At 35.2% G+C, this 19585-nt stretch overlaps 2 protein-coding genes and 1 pseudogene across 6 annotated transcripts; 1 reads left to right on the forward strand and 2 right to left on the reverse strand.

Annotated features, from left to right (window-relative positions):
- Positions 1-239: 239 nt before the first annotated feature.
- LOC25492154 (protein usf) lies at positions 240-4508 on the reverse strand. Its single transcript, XM_013600222.3, has 5 exons — positions 4303-4508; positions 3242-3384; positions 3014-3143; positions 1322-1513; positions 240-689 (listed from the first exon to the last, which is right to left on the reverse strand). Exons 1-5 carry the CDS (start codon positions 4456-4458, stop codon positions 480-482), a joined length of 831 nt encoding a protein of 276 aa, XP_013455676.1. The 5' UTR covers positions 4459-4508; the 3' UTR covers positions 240-479.
- A 1549-nt stretch (positions 4509-6057) lies between these two features.
- On the reverse strand, positions 6058-11490 carry LOC112421085 (uncharacterized). 5 transcript variants are annotated; one of them, XM_039833895.1, is made up of 9 exons: positions 11078-11490; positions 10530-10654; positions 9966-10085; positions 9752-9843; positions 7792-8521; positions 7566-7698; positions 7169-7468; positions 6968-7072; positions 6058-6483 (listed from the first exon to the last, which is right to left on the reverse strand). In XM_039833895.1, the coding sequence occupies exons 5-9, from the start codon at positions 8505-8507 to the stop codon at positions 6217-6219; spliced, it is 1521 nt and encodes a 506-aa protein (XP_039689829.1). In that variant the 5' UTR covers positions 8508-8521; positions 9752-9843; positions 9966-10085; positions 10530-10654; positions 11078-11490; the 3' UTR covers positions 6058-6216. The 5 variants fall into 5 exon arrangements, with proteins under 5 accessions (XP_039689829.1, XP_039689830.1, XP_039689831.1 ...); XM_039833896.1 differs by lacking the exon at positions 9966-10085; XM_039833897.1 differs by lacking the exon at positions 9752-9843.
- A 5520-nt stretch (positions 11491-17010) lies between these two features.
- LOC25481055 (DEAD-box ATP-dependent RNA helicase 38-like) lies at positions 17011-18814 on the forward strand (annotated as a pseudogene).
- The last annotated feature ends 771 nt before the right edge of the window (positions 18815-19585 follow it).

Here is a 19585-nt window from a genome sequence, read left to right on the forward strand (position 1 = left end):
TATTAATTTGTAAGGCTCAACTTGCTATTTAGATGAGGGAGGAATTTTCCTCACCTCCAATCCCTAAAGTCACTTAGGAAATACAAATCAAGGGAAAGCAATTTGTGTTGTCCGGATGAGTATCTCCGAACAACACAGTTGTTTTCCTAACGGAAGTACAACTCCAAAATCATGTGACTTTTTAGAAATGCAGGAGGTGAGTAAAGTTGATCTCTTTAGATGATATATGTGAGACCTGATTCATCCCAACCATCAAGTTAAATATAAACATATCGAATGGTAAATGCTGTAGGTTCAAGTTAAGACACTTATATTGCGGGTTCACTAGAGTTTCAACCCAATATTTATTTATTTATTCAATCAACACTCCATGTTGAAGCATTAATTAGAACACATACATCGTTAGATGAAACCATTACAACAGTACTTCCTAAGATAGAACATGGCATTACACAATATCTCAGCTAGTAATAAATTACCTAGCTGGACAAGTACTGTGTCATCCACGATTGGAAGCGAGACCACGCGAGCTGAACTGAAGCTTCATCTTCATCAGGCAATCCCATGTTCTTCCTCCTATTGATTCCTTCAGTTGACCGGTTCATGAATGCATGACTGTTGCCAGGGTATATGTGTACCTCATGTGGAATTCCAGATGCCTTCAACTTCTCCTCCAAAGCCTTGGCAGCCTGCATGAGACATCAATCAATCTCAAAACATCATTTTTCTTGAATCATCAAAGAGTTTACTTAGGATGCAAGAGAACAGAAAACCAAACACGGTTAGAGGATTTATTATTTATAAAGCAACTGAATTAAATTCAGGGTCATGTTAACTTGTGCCTAAGAAGAGCACAAGATATGAAACTAAATGCAGAAATGTAATCTTGGAAATTGTGCACTTATTTATATTAAGAGCTTAAAAACTTATCTTTCAATGGAACATATATTTTTTAATTCCAGTTTTAGATCAATGGAAAATAGGATTATAGGAATGATAGAAAGGTTAAAGCTTATTGAGGTTTTGCTTATTTGAGTGGTAAAACTCTAGGCGCACAAGGTGGGGAATTCTCTCAACCCTCCCCGAATGTGTGAACGTTCCCTTTTAAGAGACAGCTCATGTCGGGAAACTGGAATTGTCTTAGGGTATGTTTTGCTTGGTAAGGAGGGTGAATTATAAGATGAAAGAATAAAAATGATGGAAGAAAGAAAGGAATGAATGTAAATTGTTGAAGCTTGAAAGAAGAGATGAATATGCATGAATGTTGGTCTAGTTGCAAGTAAGATAGAATTTCGAAAGATCAATGCAAACATTCTCATACCGTAACATCTGAAAAGCCAACAAAATTGTCCAGCTCTCCAAAGTGAGCCTGAACAGGAGCCTTGGCTTGAGCAGGGTCTGCAAGTTCTGAAGAAGGAACTCCATAGAAAGCTACAACAGCATCAACATGCGGAACCAAGACAGAGCTTGCAATTGCAAGAGCACCCCCCATACAGAATCCAGTTACACCAGCCTGTCAAAATGAAAGACAAGTTCACATTTATTTTAACCAATGTTTACCTCTAATTTAAACAAAATTAAGTTTTTTAAATTTAGACAACTAACCAAACATAAACCAATAATTGAATAAATAGATTGAGTGCACATTAATCTATGAGGACTTGAGGATCTTAACAATCGAATTAGTATTCACCCGTGCTCTCTACCCACAATAATTACCTCAAGTCAGTAAACTCTATTACTTTCAAACCACATTTATAAACATTGCTGTAAATGTATTGCAGGTCTACTGTCATACTCAAATCAGTTTGAGTAAGTCTTTACATTGTTAGTGATTTGAATAATCTACATCTTCTAGAAATTAAATATTGGCCTCCTAGTTCATTTTCACATTAGTAGGTTTGAAAGATGTGGGCTGAAACTTTTCTATTATTCCTGTAAGGCTATAGCCACATAAGTTAATAAAAAAGGTCAAGTTTTTATTCTTTCACTATTTTGAGTACCTACTAGCTTCAGTATTAGAGATCAATGACTCTAAGCAAAGTAATCAAGGCTTCAAATTCATTAGGTAGGCCATTGAGTATAGCTTCAAGATGATCGCAAAAGGAGACTGGATCTCCACCGGAGAACAAGATATTGATGATAACTTTTATTCGTTGTAGATAATTAGACATGGTCTGTAAACCCTTGGAGAGGCTTTGTGCATCCATGAAAGTATTTAATCGAATCTAAGAGGGATGAGAGAAGTCACACAAACAATGGGAGGTCCTGTATTGTCACTCAAAGTATGTTGAATATACGCGACTAAGATCACAATCCTCTTCAGAAAGGAAATGTGGCGTGTTTGAAGATTTAACCACAAAATTTTGGAGTTATTGTTCTCAAATCACATCCTCAATCTACATTTTCCATGGATTTCCACGGAAATAGGTTTTCTCAACCAATTTGATGTTGTTTTAGTGGAAAAAAGTGAATGAAATAAATAACGGGGATCAATTTTCAGAGATAGGATTGTTGAAGGTTTTCAATGTAACAGGTCCTAGAAGGCTCTTATACCATATTAGAGAAAGTCTGAGACAGTGAAATTCTGAATTTGCTATTGTATTTTCATTGCATTGATCTGAATAGTTCGTGAGGCTATTTATACTAGTATATGAAACTCTCAATTTGCAGTTGCTATGCCTATAACTGTAATACAGTTAGAATTACAGCAATAATCTCACAACTGTCTGTAGCAAACTGCAATGCAACCACGAGAAAGATCTAGAATGCAAACTGCTAAATACATAAACATTGGCTATGCACAAACACGCATAGAACGATTACAAAGCTTGTGTTAAGTAAAAAACAACAGTAAGATATATTTAAGATATCATAAGATATTTTTTATATCTTCCTACATACTCTCAAATTAAAATTTACAAAGTTTTAAGCTTATTGCTCATATACCGTTTAAAAATAAAAAAAATAAAAACCCATATTTCCTCTGAAGAATAAATCAATAGAGACAAACCTTCTTTGAACCATTTGCTTTAAGCCAGTCAACTGAAGCATGAATGTCCTTCACAGCACCTGGCCAATCAAGACCATCAAACAAATGCTGTGCTTCTGCAACATCCAGACCAACCTTTCCTCTATACAGGCTGCGGAAAATGACAAAACCAATCAAACATCATCCAAATACAGCATATATCACTGCAGAACAAAGATTAAATATTTCTAGGTAGCACCATTTTCTTACTCTGGGATAAGAGCTTTAAATCCACGGCCAAGTTGAGAAATCATGGCAGCGTGATTTTTAATTTCAAAATCCACACCCCACCACTCCTGGAGAACAACAATTCCAGGAGCATCGTGTTTGCCAATGACGTAAGCATCAAATGTCTAATCATCAAAAACAACAATGTTATAATAGAAAATCAGCAATGAAGTTCCACTGCAGGTAGAAAACATGGAAACCATGCCTGATCACTCCACATGTTTCTGATTTTTCATTTTTACTTCAACTAATAAATATAAGAGAAAACCAATCCAATATTTCTCACAACATTTTCTTTTACAAAATTTGAAAACATATTTAGCACTCGAAAATTTGAAAATGTCAAAACATTGTTTTCATTGTTTCTGAAAATGCATTCTCACTAACTAGTCTTCCATCTACTCTCTATCACAATCATTGTTGTCGATGACGGAATATGCCAAAGACCAAAGAATCTCCATATAAACACACCAGTGGCAATGACGCCGTCATGGTGGGCATCCTTTGCAAATTGGCTACAGAGGTTGTCAAAAAATCTGCCACGCCATGACCATCATTTAACAACACTGATCACAATTATAGACTACATTTGTCTTCCATCTACGTGTTTAAAATTAAAAAAATTAAAACATATTTTAGTAATCAAAATCAAAAAATTAAAACTTCATCTCCTACTTATGACTCAGAAATTTGTATTGAATACATCTTATCAATCTAAATCAAAACTTTATGCTGCAATGTAAAATCCACATCTAAGCTGCATGCAAATTCAACAATGATCCTAGATCACTATCAAAAATCAACCAGAGTGAAATAACCTAAGTTCAAACTCAAATTCATTGCAATCCAATTACAAAAACAATATTAAAAAAAGTCAAACATGATTTTCCTGATGATTATACATTATCATAGCACATTTATAATAAAAAAATCAAAACTTTTCTCACTACAAAAGCTCATAACAACCATCCCGAATCAAAGTCAAAACCCCATTTCCCAAAACTAAAAAAATTCCCTTTAAATTGAAAGGGGCAGAGACTCACTGTGTTATCATCCCTTTGAATCTGGATTTTGCTGAAAGGAGCAGCAGAGTCAGCCATGGAACGAACTGATAAGCGAGATGAAAAGGGTGAAATGATGTGAAAAGGTTTTGTGGGGAAGAATTTGGGCGCAGATGATGATGTTATAAATCTCAGCATTCCTTTTACTCACAACAGTGTTATAAATCTCCGGACGAAATTTTGATCTCTAATTTTAGCACATTAGAGTTATCTATCAATCGCCGTTATGTTTGAGCTCTAACCACTAAACTATTTGAAAAAAAAAAGGTTTAATTGCACTTTTGGACCCCTATCTTTCCAAAAGTTGCGGTTATGGACCTCTAACTAATTTAAATACAAAACAGCCACCTATGTTTTGATTCTTTTGCAATTTTGGACCCCCAGTTCATTGTTGACTCGGTCAACGCTGACGTGGCACCCTAAGTGAGGTGCCACGTGTCAATTTTTTTATTTATTTTTTGCCTTGGGGGTCCAAAACTGCCAAAGAATCAAAACATAGGGGGCTGTTTTGTATTTAAATTAGTTAGGGGTCCATAATCGCAACTTTTGAAAAGATAGGGGTCCAAAAGTGCAATTAAGCCCAAAAAAAAAAAAAAAAAGAGCTATCTTCCATGCTCAGTAGACCGAATAAATAATCTATGGACACACTTAACATGAAGAGATTATCTTTAAAATATTTAATTATTTTTTATCAATTTTCTATTTATGAAGAAGCGGTGCTAATTTTCTTTAAATATGAAGAAGTGGGGTGTCTGGAGTTCGAACCCGACACTGCATAAATTATGCAATATCCTTACCAACTGAGTTATGCTCACGGGGACAAAAAAAATCTAGTTAATATAGAGCTAGTTAGTTATAGTTTTTTTAAGAAAAAAAACTTTATCCAAAAATATAGCATCCGTTTATTACAGAATTTTTTAAAACACCATAATCGAAAAAATATAAAAATAAGCTTCTCTTCAAGTAAAAATCTCTTAAGAGTAGCTTCTTAAAAAAATTTAGATGAGAGAGAAAATAAAGATCAAAATATTTAACTAATTTTGTAGCAAAAAATCATATTTATATAGTTGTATCTAAACAAACTAAATTATTTATAAAAGAGGTTAATGATAATTTTATAAAATCTTTAAAAATAATCTTTAAATTATTCAATATCAAAATCACTTTTATTTTAATATGTAACAAATCGACTCACGCAGGGGGCGGTTTCACCGTCCGACGACCCCGGGTGGTCGCCCGGGCTCGATCGATAATCAGTGGCGGATCTACCTTGGGACCCATGGTACCCCAATGTTTCTATATATATTATATCAGGCATAACATTTACATGTTTTCTAGGAGGCGCAGTGGAAAAGTAGTTGCTTTATCTTTCAGATGTCGCAAGTTCAATTCTTCCTTTTTCTCCCTTTTTGGATTCGAACACACGCCTCTGCGCCAAATTCATTTAAATTAAACCACTACAGCAATTAACATTTTTGATTAATCTTTCAAACCGCTGAATATATATTTCATAGAATTTTGGTACCCCCGAGAAAATAACTCAAGATCCGCCAGTGTCGATAAATCCTTCAAACAACTTAATATGACGATCCTTTTTTATTTTTATATATGACTATTTATATATATATATATATATTTTTTTTTTTTTTTGTGAAGGAAGGAATTTATATATCACATGTGAATTTGCGATAAATTTTTCGCTCAGGCTCTATGTAATTTCTGGCTCCGCCACTGGACTCACGACACCACCAAAATCCGCATTTTATTTTATTTATCATAACAAAAAAAAAGATCTTCAGCTTTTTGTAGGCCGAAAAACTTGGGTACAAAATTTCAGTTTGGTTGGTGGGTAAATTACCCACCATTCTTCAAAGGTAATCTAGAAAAAACCTCGTATCAAATATTTGAAGTTGCTTTATTTTTAAGCCAACTCCCGCTATATATTATCAGAGGAGGAACATAGAACAAATCTCCATGTACCACATTGCCGGCTAATGGCCCAAGACCGTACATTCTACCCTTTCTTTCTTTTCCTCCATCCGGTCTTCCTTCTTCTGCAGCCTTCGCCCATAATTGAAGTTTAATGGGGAAGGGAATTTCCGGATACGATGGAATCTCAAGATTCTCCTTCAAAAACTCAGCTGCATTCGTGCGATAAGCTGCCTATAAAGTAAAGTAATCAATAATAAAGTCAAAACCGAAAAGAAAAAAAAAACAAATACACAGCAGCAGCAAGCTATCAACACCAAAACAGAAAAGCCACATACAGAAAATGGATCACCTAAAAAACTCACTCCCTAACCACTGTCAGTAACAAAACAGCATGCCATTGGTGTTGTGTTCGTCTTTCGGCTAGTACACGTAATAATAGTCATTTCCTTTTTTCATAAACCATTGATATCAGCATGAAATGCAATAATATTTTGATAACTAACATACTTATTAGGCTCTTAGCAGGTAGGTACTTTGGCATCGTTAGCATGATACTATATATGTAACAGAAGCTGTAGAAGACCTTTTGATGTATAAACTAAAGATCCAGCTAGTACAATTCAATTCACTAAAGATCAAGCTATAAACCATATGACTGACACACGACCCACATCCTTTGAACACAGCAGAGAACATAAAATTATTAAGAATTTACCTGGGTATTGCTAGCTCGAGCATCAACATACCGACCAAGATTCTGACTGAAACGAGTTACATCATGGATCTCTTCCGGATAAGGAACTCTACCCAATCTATTTCGCTAATTGTACACACAAATATTAACCAATTAGAACATTTGGCAAATTGAATATATACATATATATAGAAATATAAATAGTTAAATATTTTTTTTTACCAAATCTCTAGCATAGGTAGCGGTACTGACAGAACCTTGTGCGTGCAACTGCCCTCCTACAATAGATGCCCTATTCACCTTGTTAGCTTTGGACCGATTCTTAAAATGTGGATCTTCATTCCAATACTTCAGCAATAACTCCCAGCTTTTCTCTCCGATCCATTGTGTACGATAATTGCCCTTACGTTTTTTCAATTCCTGCCGTTCATCATATAACAAATCTGATAAACGTCTTGCAGCTACCCTATGAAAGTTTCTCTCTACAAGAGTGTGATGATGAGGTTCCCATCTACAAAAATCCTACAATAAAAAAAATTATTAGACATTCAGTAATGTAAAAAATAAACCATATTTTAAAGTAAATACAATTATTTAATATTCAATAAAATGTGTTTACCGAAAAGTATTTAAAAATGTCGTTCCTGTCATCGGTAGTAAGATCTGAATATACGGCCCAACGTCTATCTTTAGGGTAAAACGTCTGGATCGCCATTCTAATATGTTCTGATACTCCGTGGGATGGCTCTAACCTACAAATTTGAATTGTTAATTAAATTATGCATTTAAAAAACTGATAAGAATTAAGTCAAACATAGGTAACAAATTAAATTTTTATTACTTACGTTTCAGGTGTTGGTGTAACCACAACAAGGTTATCCACATACTCCCAGTCTTCAGTGATTTGACGTCGTTGTCGTCGTCTTTGATCAGCCCCAGACGGTACCTCTTCATTTTGGTTGCTTTGTTGTTGTTGTTGCTGTTGTTGTGGAGGTCGTTGATCAGCAAGTAAGGCTAGGAAATTTCCAGTTTGCATAAGATCTTGCATCAGTTCCGTTGATGATTGTGATGGAACGGATGTGTTAAAGCCTTGTCGGACATTAGATCGGGTGGTGTTGTAATTTGGCGAGTGTGTCGATGGCGGAGTAAATCCAGGCATGGCAAAACCAGGACTAGAATATATGGGGGGCTGGCTAGTAGTAGCATGACTAGTAGTAGCTGCTGGAAATGATGCGGGAAGAATATGTGAGAATGGTGCGGAAGGGGGCTGGCTAGTAGTAGCTGCTGGAAATGATGCGGGAAGAATAGGCGGGAATGGTGCGGGAGGAATAGTCGGGAATGGAGTGGGGTAAGGAGGTGGAGTAGTAGCAGTAGGAATAGGAGTACCAGTAGGAATAGGAGTACCAGTCCGTTCATCAATGTTACGGAAGGTAATCCCCGTCGGCCGAACCCACTGTCTGGTAGGGTCTGAGGAAACATCTATTCTTCCATTCTTCTTTTTCTTTGGCTTCCCATGATCTACAACATGAGCCTTACCCTTATCCTTGTCTCGTCCAGACATCCCTGTTTGCTTGCCTAAACAGTCGGGAACATAAATAAAAAGAGTTGATTAATGCTCTAAAATACGCACAGGTTTAACATCAAGAAAAAATGCAATGATACATTCAATTCAACTACACTGTATCAGTAATTCAGAAAGATGGATGGGTAGTACGCATGGTATTCAAAAAGGTAAACACATGTTAACTCTCAACCCACAATTCATAGCTCTTACCTAACCACGACGGCGACACCTAATGACGAAACTTAAATGCACACTAACAGATTTGAATCAGCATAAAGTTACTTTTATACTATTATGTTATGGTAATAATGTCATAGATTAAGAAATGTAGAAGTATGATCAATTGAGTAAGTGAAAAAAAGAAAAAAGAGGAATAGATTGAAATTTTGACTTTTGCAGCAAATTGGTAAAACTGCTAACATGTTTCTGTACCTGTACACGTTCATTAGTAAAACTGTACAAATTGGATATTTAAACACCAAAAGTAAAATTATATTTATATTCTTGACATTCTAAGCTTTCCAGGGAATGTTCGTTTACTCAATTCGGACACCGTTTGATATTTTAATTAAATAGAGGAAGTTTAAGTCTGTTTACGAACAAAACTGAACTTTTGGATTGGTTTTGTAGAATTACACTGAAAACCCTATGAAGCACGGACTCGAACACGGACACGGGACACGGCTAATCTAAAAAAACTTAGGACACCGACACGGCTATATCATGGTGGAAAAGGGAGCAGCGAAAACACTACCTCAAGAATTTAGTGAAATTCAACTTGGAGATAAACAAAAGTCAGAATCTTCAACCAAAAATTGTGTTATAAGCTTATACTACAACTAGATCGTCTACCCGTGCTGCCGCACGGGTCATATATAGCCAAAAAGATAATATGAAATTCATTCTACTATATCAAATGAAATTAATGCAACTTATGTGACAAACCGATGCATGTTAACAATTCTTATTTTAATTGAAAAAACAACTTCATTATCCATAACTTTATATACACAGCCATCAATGTGCAACATACACTACTGCACATTCAATCTAATAGCACTTTTCCAAAAAATTTGAGTTACAAAACGTGTCTTTTAACATGGGTATTGACCGCAACAATGGCTAACATCATGAACAAATCACCTGCCAACATACATTTAAAAACAGATACAACATGTATATATATCAATTTGCAAGTAATGTTTCAATTAAAAGTCAGCCGGTTTCACATTTAAACATACCAACAAAGGTTTGTACACTTCAAAGCATAAACCAAGTGTGCCAGCAACCTTACACAACGATGTTAGCTTGCTGAAGATGAAGCTAGTGTTGTCTAGACAAATCAAATAAGAAAAAGACCTTAAAATAAACTCATGCTCAAGCACCCAAACACATAATTGAATCAAAGATTCACAACACGATGCATATCATAAAAAGAAGTTAAAGAGTTAACACCATTTAGAGTGTGAATGTAGATGAAGGAAAGTAAATAGCTCCACGATGCATGTCATCAATTCAGGTAGCTGGCTAGACAGTTATTGTAGTAGATGTGTGGCTTTAATCACTGATTGATTTCTAAATCATGAAAAACTATGCAGTTAAAACATCATTGACTTAAAGTATAAACGCAGATAAAAATGCAGAATTGAAATATCAAATATGCAGAAATTTCATAGCCAGAAAGTGATATTGTGCAGTAAATCAATCTGACTACAAAATGCAATTGAAACCGCAACAATTAAGAGTAGCACAGGAGTATTTGTAACAATTATTTGTCCAAAAATTTGACTTATGTACTTTATATATATATAGCTAAATTATGAGTCACAGTTCACTGCTTTAGAAACCTGCGCTGAGCATGCTAATGGAACAGGCTATATGACTTTTTCAATTTTCAATTTTTTGTTGAATCAGGATAGATATAAAAGAGATGCACACTTTCAAAACTTTTAGGGGTTGCATATCTTTAATAACAAAGAGCAAGAACTTTTGTTGAATCCTAACACATTAGTAACAAACCTGATGAACGGCGGCAGCGGTATACAGTGAAGGAAGGAAGGAAGGACGGCGACAGTGGTTTCTTGAGCGATTGAGAACACGGCGGACACGGCTTCTAGAAGAAGAATAAAAAACGACCACACAGGCTGCAATTATCATAGCATAGGTAAATGCAATATGAGTCAAATTAGCACAGGTCTTATAAGCAAAAAAAATACATTCACAATGGAATTTGAATAAATGAATTAGAAAACAACTTATAAAAGTTGAATGCATTGTTCAGCTCCATACTTTATAGCATGAATGCAACAGATATCATCACCATAAACACCATTTGATCAACCTTGTAGTTACATAAACCATACATCCAAAGATTTATTTTTCAAACAACATGTTATGAAAACCAAAAGAACATTAGGGAACCCAAATCAAATTTTATATGTATACAAACCAAAAGAACCCAAACGTGTTAACTTATCAAAAGAACCCAGACCAAATCAGAAAACCCTAATATTTTAAATCACAAATTAGTAGCAATAAAATCAATTTAGCAAAGGTGATTCACTAACCTTTTAGAGCAATAAAATCAACGGTGATGGATTGTGGACTGAGTGAGTTGGAAACTGAGCAATTGTAGCACCGATTGGAACTATTGGACCGATTGTGAGAAGCTAGGTTTGGAAGTGAGAAGAATCTGAATCGAGTGTGTAGGCTAGGTTGGGAGTGTGAGAGCGAGAGCGTGTGAAGCCATAACGAGGAAAAGGAAGGAGGAAGGAGTGAGGAGCGACTGAGTTGGTGAACGGCGACTGAGCGACTGAGTTGGTGAATGGCGACTGAGTTGGTGAATGGCGACTGAGCGACGGAGCGAAAATTGAGATTGATGAGTGAGTGAGTTTGAGATTTTAGGGTTTTGGAGGTGTTGGAGGGAGATTGAAATTGGGGAAAAGAGGTGGGAGGGAGATTGAAATTGGAATGGAAAAGTAAGCTACGAGACCCTTTCTTTCATTTTCACAACATTTTATTTTATTTATTTTACAATATCTTATAAATAATTTTTTAATATATGAGTTAGATAATAAATGATATAAAAAATACATTAGATAGATAATTAATACTCCATTCGGTCCTATTTACAATAGACAATTTACTTTTTAGATACATTAAATAATTTATGTATTTGGTTTAGGTTCTTGACTAGATACATACATTATTCAATGTATCTAAAACGTCAATTTTCTCTTGTAAATAAGACTGGAGGGAGTATTAAACATAAATGTTTCATTATTATGATAAAATAATTACATTAAAAACATCATGTGTTTTATGAAGGGTTATTCATCATCGTCACAATAAAAATCATCCACATTGTTGTTGTCAGGGTTATTTGCATCTTCCTCATTGTCTCTAGAGTTACTTGACTCCTCCCCACTATCAGTGTCAATAAGTAACATTTGAGCTAACGTTTCAGCATCAAGTTGTTGACCGTCAACATCTCTGTCAACCAAATTTGTAACAGGATCAACTTCAATCACATCTGGAACTTGTGATATTTCATCATCTTGGTAAGGTATTTCTTTATCTGGAACTTCTGTCTCAAATTTACCTCTTGGTTTACACTTGATAGCAGCACACCATCCATGTTTGCGCCGGTGATGAGAAGGATAGGGTACATAATACACTTGACTAACTTTACTTGCCAAAATGAAAGGGTCAAATGCATTATACATCCTGTTCATTCGTACATCAACAGTTTTATGCTTTGGATCAATTTTCATCCCATTTGCAGGGTCAAACCAGTCACAATAAAACAATACAACTTTGTTAAGTTGATCTACATATAGGTAAGTTACTTCAAATATGTGTTTGATCACACCATAGAAGTCATCTTCACCTCCATCACTGATTCCTTTGACGTAAACACCACTGTTAATTGTTTTTTTGCCCACTGACCGTGATTGAGTATGAAATTTAAACCCATTGACAAAGTAAGTGTCCCATTGTTTGACTTTTCTTCCCGAACCTTCGGCTAATCCCCTCAAATGATATATTTGTGTAGTCGGATGAGAATTTAACAATTGATGCTTAAACCATCCTTGAAAACTTGTATATATGTTGCCGATATTTAATCCTTGAAATATCTCAATGTATGGTCCAACTTCGCTACAATTAATCATCACATGAATTGTCGCTGACTGCAACTCTGCGTCGTTCATCCAGTAATATTTCCTTGGATGACAAGGACGTCATTGGTGACGAAAAACTGATAAGGCAGACTGAAACCCTTCATTTTCAACAATAAATTCATTTCGTGTATTTCTTGGGGTCAACATCAACGGGTTGAAGTAATGAGAGATGAAATAGTTTGTTTCCCGACGCACATAAGCTGCAACTATTGATCCCTCAACCCTTGCTTTATTTCTCACCATTCGCTTTGCATAACCCATGAACCTTTCAAAAGGATACATCCACCTATATTGAACAGGTCCACCGAGCCAAGCTTCGTATGCGAGATGCACAGGAAGATGTTCCATAGAATCAAAGAAACCCGGGGGAAAAACTTGCTCTAGTTTACAAAGAGTGATAGGCATATTTTGATCCATTTTAACAAGTTCATCCATCCTCAAGGTTGAAGCGCACAAGTCTTTAAAAAAAAGGCTAATTTCAGTCAAGGGGTTTAAGACATTGTTTGGCAATGAGCTAAACGCAATTGGAAGTAAGCGTTCCAAGAAAACGTGGGAATCATGACTTTTCATTCTATGCAGTCTTCCTGAGTTGACGTCGGCACACCTCGACAAGTTAGAACAATATCCGTCTGGCATCCTCAACTCTTTCAACCATTGACAAACAGATTTTGCTTCATCAGCAGTAAGACTATAAACAGCCTTGGGTTTTAGATGTTTTCCATTTTGAAGAAGTTGTAGCTCCATTTCTGGTCTCTTACAATGCAATGGCAAGTCCATTCTAGCCTTCTCATTATCTTTTGTTTTACCAGAGACATTCATCACTGTGTGAATTATATTGTCACAAAAGTTCTTTTCAATGTGCATAACATCAAGATTATGTCTCAGTAAATTATCTTTCCAGTAAGGGAGATCCCAGAAGATACTTCTTTTGGTCCTATGGTGCTCGTTACCGTATTGTGGGTGTCTGACTCTTTTGCCAACATCTGTGAATTTCAAAAGTCCTAGTTCATTGACTCTACGGTATACTTCCTCTGATGTCGTCCTAGGAGGCGGGCCATCTTTTTCTGTTTTTCCTTTAGTAAACAAATTCTTCTTCTTACGAAATTCATGTGTCGCGGGTAAAAACGGACGATGACAGTCAAACCACGAATGCTTTCTTCCGTGATGCAACCATATGGCCTTTGTTTGTTCCATGCAATGTGGACAAGCCAATCTTCCATGAGTCGACCATCCAGACAACATTCCATATGCAGGAAAGTCATTAATAGTCCACATCAGAGCTGCCCTCATTCTAAAATTTTTCTTCCTTGCAATATCATATGTCGATACACCGTTCCACAATCTATTCAAATCATCAATTAAGGGTTGTAGATACACATCTATACCATCTAATGGGCTCGTAGGTCCTGGTACAATACAACTCAAAAACAAATAAGGCTTTGACATGCACATCTCAGGAGGAAGATTATACGGGGTAAGAAGAATTGGCCAACAAGAATAAGGCGTTGCTGATGCTTGGATATATGGAATAAATCCATCAGAGCATAATCCAAGCCTCACATTACGTGGATCTTCTGCAAAATCACGATGTACTTGATCAAAGTGCTTCCATGCCACCCCGTCACAAGGATGTCGCATCACACCTGAATTAGTTTTATTGTAATAATGCTAGGTCATTTTATCAGCCGTGTGAGTTGATGCAAACAATCTCTGTAATCTTGGTATTATTGGCAGATAAAATATTGACTTGATTGAGACTCGTTTCTTCTTCTGAGAACCGACATCATCACATACTTCATACCTCGGTGCATTGCAAAATTTACACGCCACCAACGCCCCATCATTTTTACCAAATTCGTTGTCGTAAAACAACATGCACCCATTAACGCAACAATCAATAATTTTAACTTCCAATCCCAACTTCTCCACCAACTTTTGAGCCTCATAAAAACTCAAGGGCAAATTGTCCTTTACAGGAGTTGCGTCCCTCATGATATCTGTATAACACTCTGAGCCTTCTTCCGCTACACTCCAATCTGACGCGGCAGCTAAAAGCCTCACACTCATTGATAACTTAGAATCAGACGACCCTTCAAACAACGGCTTGTTTACTTCTTGCATCATCTTGTAAAACTTCAACGCTTTCTCATTCGGGATTGTTTCCTCTTCACCACCCTCGTTGTAAGACAGGTTCACCCCAAGTGCATCACCGACCATATCTTCCATCACGCCAAAGTTTTCACACTCCATACACGCCTCGCTGCTTGAAGCGTGCATATTAACATCAGACTCGGTATTATTTGTAGGCTCTTGTTCATCGTGATAAATCCACACATAATAATTCTCCATAAAACCAATGTCCTTTAAATGGTTTAGAACATCTTTTGGGCTCCGAATCAACCTACACGTACATTTAACACACAGACATCTTATCCCTCCCTCCAATTGAAAGGCATCTTGCGCCATGGCGTAAGCAACAAAATCACGAACTCCATCCACAAAAGCCGCCTTAAGTTTCCTTTTCCCCGGATATTTTCTATCGTACATCCAACTACGATGGAAAATATGTTGATCCATTTTTCGCGTCGCTGCAGTTGACTCAAATTAGTACCATATATTTTTATACGTAAATATTTTTTTAATATAAATAACAATTTTTTTCTAATCACCTAAATATTTAAAAATTTGTACAAAACAAACATGCTATCGCATAAAAATTATATAAGATTTTATATTTTATGACTAAAATATATAACATTTTCTAATCTATATCAAATTTTCTAAAATTTGTATGAAATAAACATTGCATGCATATACAAATTGCGAACCACAAATAAATGTTAAGCGCGGACGCCAGAATTGGTTCCCACAAAATAATTCACATATGTCATATTAATTAACTTCATAATTTTTTTGCTACTTTACATTATTTTTCTAACAAACTTAATTATACATATTTCTTTACTAACTTAACTTTTTTTTAAAGAACTACGGTAACATTTTTACTAGCTACATTTATTTTACGTAAAACAAATTTGATCTAAATAACATATTTACTACAATTTAATTTTACTAACTATGTTTCTAATATCTAATATTTTTAATACTAATCCATTGAATAAATTTTAAATAAATAAAAGATAATAACCTCAAATAACAAGCCAATGAACAAGTGGATCCAAAAAAAAAAAAAGCAACAACCAGCTAGCAGCAACACCAACTTTAAAATGGATCGAAAACAAGGAAACTACGAAAAATAATGCAACATATTTTAATAACTAAATTAACAATATATATAAATACACACATTTTTAAAAGTAAACATTTTTAACTAAACTACAAGTTTTTCTACAAGCTAACACTTTTTTCATTATACTCTCTCTAACACTAATAAGTTGAAATTTAATTTAATCCCACTAAATATTTTTTTAAAGAAGTTAATCCAACTAACATTTTTTTTTAGAAAAATCCCGCTAACGTTTTAATTAATTACAATATAATAATTTTAGTAACTATTTTTCTAATAATTAATATTTAGTACTAATACCATTGTAGCAATAGTTAGAAATGTACCAACCTCAAATAATAAGTCGACGAACTAAGCGGAGGCAGCAAAATCAACGGCAACGAACAACAACACCAACCTCAAAATGGATCAGAACCAACATAACTATAAAAAAAATGTAACTTATTTTAAAATATAACAATATTAAATATTTATAAATTCAAACACATGTAAAATTGAAATCAATTATAAGAAAATATCAATAATTACCTTTGTTAGAAACTTCAACAATGATAATAATATTATGGAGAATAAAATTTGAGTGATATTAAAAAAAAAAATTGAGTGAGAATAGAGTGAAAATTGTAAGGAAGAAAATAGAGTGAAGAGTTGTATATTTATAATGCTGCAACGGTAACAAACGGCTAGTTAGAATGTGGGTCCCGTGTTTTCCTACGAAATTTTCGTAGGTAATTTCCACCAATCACAACCAGCCACACACCTATATCCAACGGCTTTCTTCATGTGGGGCCGCAGCTTTCCTAGGAAAATATTCGTCGGTAATGCAGGCCAATCACATACTCCCACGCGCCCTTTTTCTGCATGTGGGGCCGCTGCTTTCCTAGGAAAGTATTCCTCGGTAAAAGCAGCCAATCACAAGCTGGCACGCCCCACTTTTCTGATCCTTTTTTACTGACATGTGCTTTCCTACGAAAGTTTCGTAGCTAATTCGTAGGAAACCCTTTCCTAGGAAATTTCGTCGGAAATCTTTGTAGGAAAATTCAATATTTCTTGTAGTGTCGAAGCTGATCAAATGTTTGCCAAGGTAAATTTTATATTGGGTATTATTGGAGATATAGTTAGATATCTTTTTATATAGTTCTTTCGGATTGAATCGGGTATCCTCTGCGCTCGTAGAGACTAAATCTTCAAGCTAGTAATTACTTCCAAGTAAATATATAGGACATACTAGGTCCAGGGAATGGTTTTGATTTACTGAATTTGTCATGCATTGGTTTGGTTGCTAAATATGATGGTTTCTTAATTTACTTAATAATTGTGAAACTTTATTGTTGCAGGATGATGGATTCAGAGATGATTCCCTGAGGATAATAGAGAAAACACAAAAGTTCAATTCAAACTGTCAGGTTTGTTGATTCTCTTGCTTAGTGCACTTGCAAATATTGAATCTTTTTCGGCTTGATGCTGTTGTATTACACTGATTATTATTTGTGCATGGAGTGGATTGGATAAGTTGTCTATCGAGAAGGGCTGTCGTAATATTGCTAGACTAAAAGGCCGCCCACTTATGGAATGCTGAAAATTATATGAAGATACAAGCATATGAAAAGATAAGCGGAGTTGAAGGTCGGAGAGATTGAAGGTGACTAAGGATTGGCTTGTGTTTTTGCAGGTTCTCTTTTTTTCGGCTACATTAAACGACATTGTCAAGAATTTCGTTACAAGGATTGTTGCGAAGGAGCATAATGAAATTTTTGTGAAGAAAGAGGAGCTACCTTTAAAAGCAGTGAAGCAGTACAAAGTGCATTGTCCCGATGAACTCGCTAAGATTGAAGTGATTAAAGATTATATATTCAAAACAGGAGAGAATGTGGGGAAAACTATTATCTTTGTGCGCACTACAAATAGTGCAAAAATGTTGCTAAAGCTCTTGTTGATTTAAGCTATAAGGTCAATTCCATACTAGATGCTCTTGAACATGAAGAGAGGGACAAGATGGTCAAGGAGTTCAAAGATGGCTCGACTGGTGTTCTTATATCAAACGATGTTCTTGCCCGTGGCTTTGATCAGGATCAGGTGCTCATTTGGTTTCTCTATCTATGCATTACCATTATTTGTCCATGTATCAAATTGTTTTTTATGCATCTTCCATCTTGTTGTTTAGGTTAATTTGGTTATCAACTATGATCTTCCACTGAATTACACTGCTGAGATCACCTGTGGCGGTAAACCTGAGCTTGATTGTGAGGTGTATTTTCACAGGGTTGGTAGGGCCGGGCGATTTGGACGCAAGGGTAAGTTTTCAAAACTGTCTGCTTAGTTGAAATTTAGCATGTTTATGCCGAATATTATTCTCACATAGTAGTATTTTAGCCATGCTCTTTCCAACATTGATGATATTTTGCTCAATGTCGTCAATGAAGTTCTTTGATGCACATCAGCCTTCAGTCTCTATCGGGGTCTCTCCTTCAGCATGTTTTGTTTCATAGTATTCCAACAATTTTATCTTACATTTGTTTCATTTGATTTGAACAGGTGCCGTATTTAATCTGATATGCGACGAAAGGGATGAGAAGCTAATGTCAAAGATTGAAAACCATTTCGGTAACCATGTCACAGAGGTATATGCTACTTGACAATGTACTTGGATTATGATTATGATGATCCTTGCAGCATGATGTAGAACATTAAAGATTAAACCTTCAAAATTTGCAAACTTTGAACACTTTATATGCATGTGCAAAGGGTTATGACTTATGACCATATAAATCTTACATAAATCATTGTTAATTTCACTGTGGATGTAGGTGCGACAAAAATGTGTTGAAGACTATAAAGATGCTTTTAAGAAAGCTGGTTTACTTTACCGATGTTGATACTGCTTTGGACTCCTGAAGATTCTTTATTTTACTAACATGGATACACATCTTCGGTTATTTGTTTATGATACCTTAATGGTTAAAATGATGTAATTATATATATACAATAAAGTTTTATTTGTTTGTGATGGATTTTCTTACTCGTTGTCCCTAATCTTGCTTCTTTGAATTAATTTAGAAATAGGATGTCTAGTCCCCTAAGTTTTTGTTTCTCTTTTTCATAATATATTTTTGTGTTGTTTTGAATAGGGTTATGGACCATAAACATGGTTTGGATGTCCGATATCGCAAATGATGCATAGATAATCAATAAATAAAGAATCTTGTTTTTTTTTTTGAAAGGACTCCAAAAAGAATAATAAATTATTCCATAAAAAAGTCAAATATTACAATTAACAATGCATTGATTACAAAAAATTTCAAAAAAATTTTACCATTTAAAAGTCTTAAAGAGTGCTCCAGAAACACTAGTTAACATTTCCCATAAATAAATATTCCCCGCACGTAAGGATCACCAGGCGATCAGCAGGTGCAACTTGATGAACCAACTAGGTTAGAACGTCCTAACGGCCTCATCATTTGTACAGTCTACTAAAGATAACTAAACGCGACCTGAATGTTATTTAATTCCAACAAAATAAATAGGGAGGATTCGAAGAGTCTTAACCGTTGTTTACTTTTCTACAACAAACCATGTAACTTGCTATGTTGCAAATAAATAAAAATTGCAATCTCTAACCCTTAACTCTTTTATTATTATATTGTCAA

This window comes from Medicago truncatula, chromosome 4 (assembly GCF_003473485.1).
Source record: "Medicago truncatula cultivar Jemalong A17 chromosome 4, MtrunA17r5.0-ANR, whole genome shotgun sequence".
Classification (NCBI taxonomy): domain Eukaryota; kingdom Viridiplantae; phylum Streptophyta; class Magnoliopsida; order Fabales; family Fabaceae; genus Medicago; species Medicago truncatula.

What these genes read in the sequence shown, in the direction of transcription:
- LOC25492154 (XM_013600222.3), bottom strand. Translation starts at nt 4,458, where the DNA reads ATGCTGAGATTTATAACATCATCATCTGCGCCCAAATTCTTCCCCACA. An exon ending in AAGCAAATGGTTCAAAGAAG is followed by an intron (nt 1,514 to 3,013) that starts GTTTGTCTCTAT and finishes TCATTTTGACAG; the next exon opens with GCTGGTGTAACTGGATTCTG. An exon ending in TTGGCTTTTCAGATGTTACG is followed by an intron (nt 690 to 1,321) that starts GTATGAGAATGT and finishes TGTCTCATGCAG; the next exon opens with GCTGCCAAGGCTTTGGAGGA.
- LOC112421085 (XM_039833894.1), bottom strand. Translation starts at nt 8,507, where the DNA reads ATGTCTGGACGAGACAAGGATAAGGGTAAGGCTCATGTTGTAGATCAT. An exon ending in GTTACACCAACACCTGAAAC is followed by an intron (nt 7,699 to 7,791) that starts GTAAGTAATAAA and finishes TCAAATTTGTAG; the next exon opens with GTTAGAGCCATCCCACGGAG. An exon ending in ACATTTTTAAATACTTTTCG is followed by an intron (nt 7,469 to 7,565) that starts GTAAACACATTT and finishes TTTTTATTGTAG; the next exon opens with GATTTTTGTAGATGGGAACC.